This window comes from Varanus komodoensis, unplaced genomic scaffold (assembly GCF_004798865.1).
Source record: "Varanus komodoensis strain SLA01 unplaced genomic scaffold, ASM479886v1 scaffold18_1, whole genome shotgun sequence".
NCBI lineage: Eukaryota > Metazoa > Chordata > Lepidosauria > Squamata > Varanidae > Varanus > Varanus komodoensis.
Genome location: NW_025335548.1, coordinates 1,046,442 through 1,054,298, shown reverse-complemented (window position 1 = coordinate 1,054,298; position 7,857 = coordinate 1,046,442). Strand labels below are relative to the sequence as shown.

General features: G+C 46.8%; 1 protein-coding gene across 1 annotated transcript; it reads right to left on the bottom strand.

The window, feature by feature from the left end:
* Positions 1-6,139: 6,139 nt before the first annotated feature.
* HOXD1 (homeobox D1) lies at positions 6,140-7,650 on the bottom strand. Its single transcript, XM_044427061.1, has 2 exons — positions 7,173-7,650; positions 6,140-6,474 (listed from the first exon to the last, which is right to left on the bottom strand). The coding sequence occupies exons 1-2, from the start codon at positions 7,648-7,650 to the stop codon at positions 6,140-6,142; spliced, it is 813 nt and encodes a 270-aa protein (XP_044282996.1).
* Positions 7,651-7,857: the final 207 nt, after the last annotated feature.

The window sequence follows — 7,857 nt, the reverse complement described above, 5'->3', positions numbered from 1 at the left end:
CAGCATCATAACACCAGTGATTGTAGCACAATGCTAGGCATGTTTACTCAGAAATAAGTCCCTTTGATTTCAGTGGGACTTATTCCAGTGTTCACTGTAGCTCTGGTAGAGCTTTAAAGTGCTTGAGTGTTTAGAAGTAGAGTGTTTTGATGAGCACCCTGGAGGACCAGCTATCCCATCATGCTTTGGGTTCAGAAAGCAAGCAAGTTATCTCTAGGGTAATGGGAAATTGCCTGGAGTAGTAGGGCAGACTTTATAATTAGGCAACTATGTGCATCTGAGCAGGGAAGCATTATGTAGGGAGCTATGTATATATTTGGATAGTGCTCTCCCTTCTCAGCATCTTCGCTATGTCTATGTGTCATCTACTCAGGAGCAATCAAGATACAGAATAATAGGCCTACTGCTGTGGGGGTAACGAAGAACATCAGACTACAAGCAGGAGGATAAACTGGACTAGGGATCTAGAAAGCCAAAGGCAGATAGATGTGGGGCACTGCTAGATGAAAGGTGGGCCAAGGTATTTTGCCAAGCGGCAAAGATACACGATGCAGAAACGTACAGGGCTGCCTCACCTCTTTGCCCTGAGGCGAACCATTTGGCTCAGTGCTGTCTACTCTGAGCCGCCCCAACTTGATGTAAGTGGGCTGACCCTGGACAAAGTTGATGGAAACAAATGCAGAAGATCACAGTTCTCCCCTGGTTTGTAATGAATTTTGCAGCTGCACTGTCCAAACTGCTTCCATTTTGAAAAGGGAACAGGAAGCCAGGAGGTGGTAGTGGCTGATTCAGCAGCAAAAATAGGAGGTAAGGTTGCTGTTTTGGGGAGCTATAGGCTGTAACTCCAAACAGAACGGTTCACTCGATTTGCAGTGGGCACCAAAGGGTTAATGATGCAATCTTACAGAAGTTTATCACATTTCTATCCTGCCTTGCCTTCTTCTGCAAGAAACCCAAAGCAGTGTGTATGGTTCTCTCCCTCTCCATATTGTCCTCACAACAACTCTGAGAGGTAGGTGAGGCTGAGAGCCGATGAGTGGCTCCACATCCCTCAGTGAGGTGCATGGCTCAGTGGAAACTAGAACCCAGATCCCTTGAGTCCTAGTCCAACACTCTAACCACTGCAGCACACTGTCTCACATTGATTAGAGAGGGGAGAGTGTGTCCAGTTACACATGCTGGAGATTGCAGGGCTCTCTTTTGTCTAAAGGTGCACAGGATTGGGCCCTAACAGCACTGACCCATCACTCTCTTCTCTGCTGCCCAGTTGCCTAGCTGAAGAACTGGCCCCCTGCTGCTTTGGGCACTAATCAGCTGGGCAGTGAGATGGACCCTGCAGGCGACTCTGAAGTCAGCGGAGGCCAGCATGAGGACTGTGTCCACAGCTTGCCATTATGTGGCGTACAGGGTTATGGTCTTAGGTGTTTGCAAGCAGAAAGCTCGGGTGGGGCAGTGGCTTGAACAGTGGCCTGGGAAAAGTAGTGATTGAATCCTCACTGAGCCCTGAAGCTTCCCTTGGTAGCCACAGGCGGGTTACTCTTGCTCTCAGAATTTCACCTGCTTCACAGGCCTTGCGGCAACAGAGTGTACCACACTCCGGCCTTGAGCTCTTTGGCAGATGGCTAGGATGCAAAGGTGACCGATGCTGCTACACGGGATCCAAAGGCAACTATTGGGTGGCATGTCCTTCTCACAGGATGAGCACTGAAGGTTAGGCAAAAGCGTCCTCACACTCAATCAGACCCACGTGGCTGAACGCTGCAAACTGAAATCTGTTGGACAACAGTGCAGAAAGGGATGTTGCTCTTGCCGTTTCAATCGCTGAGGTCCCTCTGGAATAGCACCTGGTGTTTGGTGCCAGCAACTTAAGGAGGCAACCTACTTACCTTAGATAAGATATGAGCTTTCCCAAATGTCACACCCTGTATCTCAGGGGTAGGTATTATCAGGCTCTGGGCACAGATCCAGCATGCTGGGATTCCTCAGAAGGCCTCGTGCTCTTTTCTCCAAACCATCCATTATTTTGTGCTTCCCCAGCTTTTGTGCAGTCCTCTGCCTACCCCATTATAAAAGGCTGGGATGCCTGACCCAAGGCTTCATTGCTGTCAGTAGAAGCTTTAAGCTACAATATGCCTGCATTTGGGGGACTGGCTCTTTTGCCTTTGGCCACACTTACCCTAGAAGTGCCCCCTCCTCACACCAGAACTTCTCTGAAATTGAATTTGGCACTTAGGCTGAAAGATGCTCCCCACCTCTACTGCCCTTGAATTGCAGGGCCTTCAGATGGCAAATCACTGTGTGCGCCTGTGTAAAGGTAAAAGGTAAAGGTAACGGTTTCCCCTTGACGTGAAGTCCAGTCATGCCTGACTCTAGGGGGCGGTGCTCATGTCCGTTTCCTAGCCGAGGGAGCCAGCGTTTGTCCGCAGACAGTCTCCGTGGTCATGTGGCCGGCATGCCTAAACACCGAAATGCACGGAATGGAACACTGTTACCTGCCCACTGAAGTGGTACCTTTTTATCTACTTGCATTTGCATGCTTTCAAACTGCAAGGTTTGCAGGAGCTGGGACAGAATACGGGAACTCACCCCGTTGTGCAGATTTGAACCGGCGACCTTTTAAACCACTGCGCCACCTGCAAACTAAGAATAATGTTTTGTGTTACCTCTGAAGAGGTAAACCCTAATCAGCCAATATTTATACTCCAAATAAACCCATTTAGTCTTACAGCGCCACTTCTGTTTTGTATTAACATCATTCCTCTTGTAGTCTGATCCAAGTGCATTTACCTGCTAGTCGCTTTTGATACCATGAATCTTACTCCCAGGTAAGTGATCATTGGATTGTAGCCTCAATGCCTGTGCTCAGAATTACCTTTCAGATGCTTTGGGGGCTACCAGTGTTAAACAGCTTTTAGAAATATAGCATGAGTAAAAGAGGAAGCCTCCTCCCCTCTCTCATGAACTCTGTTTGACCCCCATCTTCCTTCAAGGGTCTCGGATGGAATGAAAACAGCCATATATTTACAACATCTCCTCCTCCAGAACTCCACATTAAAACATGCCGGGCAATTCTCTTGCTACGTTTATTCAGACAGGGAGTGTCTAACCATCTTCATGTGATCTAAATGATAACTAGCTTTTAAGTAAAGAAGTGGTGGTAACGCTGTGTTAGAGCCAGTGCGATCCTGTGCATGGTTATTCAGAAGTAACCCTTACTAATTTGCAATAAGACTTACTCCCTAGTGAATGGGTTTTGGATTGTACCCCTATATGGGGAATGCCTCATGAATGAAATTAAAGGTCAATTCAGGCTTTGAGGTCTCTCTGATACGTACAGTGGAATAGCACCTAATATTTAGTGACACTGGCACAGGAAGAACCACAATGGAGAACCACAATGAGTCTTTTACTCAGATGTGATTTAATATTTATATTTTTAATTTATATTATAATTATTTTAACTTAGGGTTGTAAGCCGCCCCGAGGCTTCGGTGAATGGGGCGGCATAAAAATGTTTTAATAAATAAATAAATAAAAAATAAAATGTGCTTAGGATTATGCTGCATTAATGTGAAATCAAAAATAGTGGAAACAGCAGTCAGATTATCCTACATCTTTCTTGGGGAGCCATTGTGGTGTAGTGGTTAAGAGCCTGGCACGGGGACTCAGGTGACCTGGGTTCTAGTCCCTGCTCAGCCATGGAGCCAACTGGGTGACTTTGGGCCAGTCACAGACTCTCAGCCCAGCCTGCCTCACAGGGCTGTTGTTGAGGGGATAAGATTGAGAGCAGGAGAAAGAGAATGGTGTATGCTGCTTTGAGTTTGTTATAAGAAAAAAGTGGGATATAAATCTAATACTATAGGAAACACAACCCACTGCACCAGATACTGAACTGGAGATTGCTTGCATCCTAAAGTATTCTGGTAGAGTTGTTCTGCTGGGGGAGGGGGGGATGTCAAATGTGCCTCCTCCTTCCAGGTTGAAGCACAATGTATTTGCATCCCATCCTGGTTGTGTGCATGCTTTCTTAGGAGTAAGTCCCAAGTTGCTCCTCTGGACTTATTCTATTCCAGTTGCAGGCTTGAATTAAAAAATACCTAGATTTAAGGCGGTTTATTTCTGCTCATTCCGTAATGGGATTTACTCAGGTTCAGCACCTGAGGATTTCCTTGCACGAGCTGTTTCCTTCCTTGAAGGGAGATGTTAGCAATCCATTAACAATAGCTTTGGTGTAGATCTTAATGTCACTCAAAGGGGCATATTAAAGAGCTCTGGAATGGGAGTCCAGAGGCCACTTGAAATATCAAAAGCCTCAGAGGATTCTCCGTTTTTAAAATCACTGGTTAGCTTTAAATTGTTGATATACAGATTGCATTAAAACCAATGGTACAGTAACCAAACAACATGGGAAGGGTTTCCAATCAAAGTTTATTCTTAAGTTTCACTCATTCTTAAAATCATGAACTTTGGTTTAAATGGTTCACAGAAGAGGATAAATCCTAACTCCCAATTTGCATGACTACCTGAGACACAGTGCATTGTGGCTGTTCTTTTTGTTTGTAACTATGATGATTGTGTTTCTCAAATAATTAAGGCAGGATCTGAGTTAGCCGACACATGTGCACATGCACCCTTGAACATACATACACAAACATATTCAGAAGTAATTTGTAACAGGGAAAATTCAGACTTTGTGTTAAATAAAGAACAGAAAACTATATTCTTTACCAAGCCCCAGTTTAAAATTACACGAACAATCTAATAGTTACATATAAGCCATAATCTGAAGAAACCTGCCCCTGCTCCTTTATTCCTTTTTGGTTGTTCCTGAGATTCCTGTGGAGCATGATTCAACTACCTTTAATTATACCATGGAGCACCATGCAAAATCAAAATTGTCCTGTTTTCAAAAGAAATGATCCTGTAGGCTATTTGATGAACCATATCATGTGAGGTCATGCTGTTTTCAAAAGGAGAGCTGTAGACTGCACCAAAAGAAAGTGATTTCTTGGCTCAATTTACCAGAACTGAGCAGAAATGCAATAAACAGAAAACAAAGCAGATCCTTTCATCTCAGATTCTTTTCCGGCACTGTACATTACTTTTAAAAAATTGTACTTACTAATACAAAAATGGAACCTATATTCAAATGAAGTGCTTAATGCCCAAAATAACAATACGTACACTGATAGCTCCACTTGTCCAAGCTCCCCCCCCCCCCGGTTCAATCTTAAGCCAATGTACTTTACTTTAACTGAAAGTTGCATTTAAACTTTGTGGCAGGTACATTTGCTTAAAATCACAGCCTGACTTTTGGAAATGAAACTTCATCAATTCATCCACTTTGACCTACTGTGATCAAGTGAATGGTTATATTTACATGCGGGTACCTGACAAAGAAGCCCCTGTAATATACTTTTCACATTTCAAATCAAAGTCTAACATTTTAAAAGAATGTTTAAAAGGCAGAACAAAAGCTTTTTAAGTTATTCTTTAAAATTCTATTAAGGTACTTGAATAGTAACTTCCTATTTCAGTGACACTTTCTTTGGTTTCTGTCATAGAATTTCACCCCTTTCCTTACACACTATGTAAGGGCCTGACACACTATGGCCCTTCCCAAAACACAATGAATGAATGAATGAATGAATGAATGAATGAGAGAGAGAGAGAGAGAGAGAGAGAGAGAGAGAGAGAGAGAGAATAAAAATGGCTGACCAAGGCAAAGATCCTTTGCACAGTTGGCAAAAGTAAGTCCTGTGGAACTTCCTTGTCGGTAAACAGGTATACGATCAGCCTGTAAATAAACTCAGGAAGTAACAAAGTTTAGCAGCATGTAGTGGCTTTCCCTGAAAGTACATATAAATTAAATGTAAACATCATAATGTGCCATTTGTGCCTTGAATCAGTTCTCTGTAAAGCAGCAGGTATTCATTCCAAACAAAATAAAGCCAAACTTTTCCCATGGGTAGTCTGATAAATCTTAGTGCAATGATTGTCTTATTTTTCTCTTCTCTTAAGATGTGCAGAATGTAACACAGTTTAGAGCTTTGCAATTTTGGTTTCAATATTATTACTTTTTAGTCTTTCATCTCATGCTTTTTATAATGTCCTTCTGGGCTACCACACAGTCACCACATCAGGGTGAGCCCTTGGCCGGAGAAGAGGGGGCAGAACACATAGCTAGCTGTGTGGGGCTCGAATCTGAGGGGGAGACTTGAAAAGTCAGTGCGGGAGGAGAGATCACCATCCCTTCCCGCTCCCTTTTCTTCTGCTTCATCCTCCGATTCTGGAACCAGATTTTCACCTGAGCATCATTGAGGCCCAAAGACTTTGCAATCTCCACTCGCCGGGCCCGGGTAAGGTACTTATTGAAATGAAACTCTTTCTCCAACTCTGTAAGTTGCTTGGTGCTGAAATTGGTCCTTACAGCACTGGGAGGACTGGCAGATGATCCATAGGTTGAAAGTTTGCCTGCAAAAGAAGAGAGGTTGGGATGGTTAAATGTCTACGCCATGAGTGTTCATAAGCTAGCTCACATGTTTAAGCCCAAGCTCTGCTCACAAGTTGTTTTCTACTGAAAAAGTGAGTGTGTCTTGAACACGTGGAGGGAGTACACTATTATTTCACCACCTCCACTGAGAACACAAGGGGACAGGAGAGGTGAGGGGATGAGAACCTGCATCTCAAACGCATTTACGTGATCTCAAGAGAGCTTGCTTTTGCTCCAAAGAGCTGTGTCTAGGCTCACTACCTTAGAAACAAGCACGGAAGAAGCAGCGATCCAAGTCAGAAAACCTTCACCTGACTTTTATATCGAACCAGCCAGTGGGGATATTCAGTCAAAAGTCGACTCTTTCCAAAGAGTTGAACTCGATCGGTTCCTTTTCCGCTCCAGTTAGATCCGATCAGGCCATTTTCCCTTCGAAAGTAGAGCCCGTTGATAGCCATGCAACTTATTTCCCAGTTCCCACAGTTTACTTGAGAATAAGCCCCATGGAGCTCAGCAGGGCTAACTTCGGAACTGCCCAGCCTCCCGGAACGGGGATACCCGCTTTTTGGAGTCTGAACTCACGATCTGTCCCCGCACCCCACCCGAGCTCGTCGGGCATCGCTGCCGTCTCTGGGGATGCCCCCGGCGGCGCCCAGGAGTGCGGCTGCACGACACGTACTTTTCGGGGGGGCGCTCCTCTTGACCTTCATCCACTCGAAAGTGCTGAGCGCAGCTTGGGAGCAGCTGGCCTTGGGGCAGAAGTCGGACGGCGGCGCATCCTTGGCGCAGGGCTGAAAGCTCTCGGCCAGCGCGCTGTAGTCCACCGGGAGGTAAGCGCCGCCGCCCGAGAAGGCGGAGGCGCCGTAGTGCACGGGAGCGCCGGCCTCCTCGGGGGCCACGAAGGGCGCCTCAGGACGGAGCAGGCTGTACTGGCCGGCGGAGGCGAAAGCGCTGGGCGCCAGCTGTTGCTGCGCCGCCGGGCGCGCCGAGAAGTCCGGGAGGCTTCCCGCCGCCGGCCCCGCGTAGGCGCGCTCCCCGCCTGATGACAGGGCGCAGGGCGGCCGCAGCGCAACCCCGCCGGACTCCGTCCCGCCAAACTTGCCCGACAAGCTCAGCCCTTCTCCGCCCCGCGCCAGGTACTCCAGGAAGGAGTTCATGACTCGCCCGCGAGGAGTCAAGAGCGCTGCTGCTGCTGCTGCTGCTGAGGAGGAGGCGGCAGCGCAAGGAGGGCGGCTACGCGGCGGCGGCGCCCTCTTCGCGCGGAGCACCAGCGCCTGCTCTCCCAGTCATTGCAAAGCCTGCCGCGAGGTAACCATTGCCCTAATATAGCGCCAGGGGGACTGGCACGTGCCTGCGCGCTGGCC

Coding starts and splice junctions, on each gene's coding strand:
- HOXD1 (XM_044427061.1), bottom strand. CDS start 7,650: ATGAACTCCTTCCTGGAGTACCTGGCGCGGGGCGGAGAAGGGCTGAGC. Junction 6,475..7,172: donor GAGGAGCGCCCCCCCGAAAA/GTACGTGTCGTG, acceptor CTTCTTTTGCAG/GCAAACTTTCAACCTATGGA.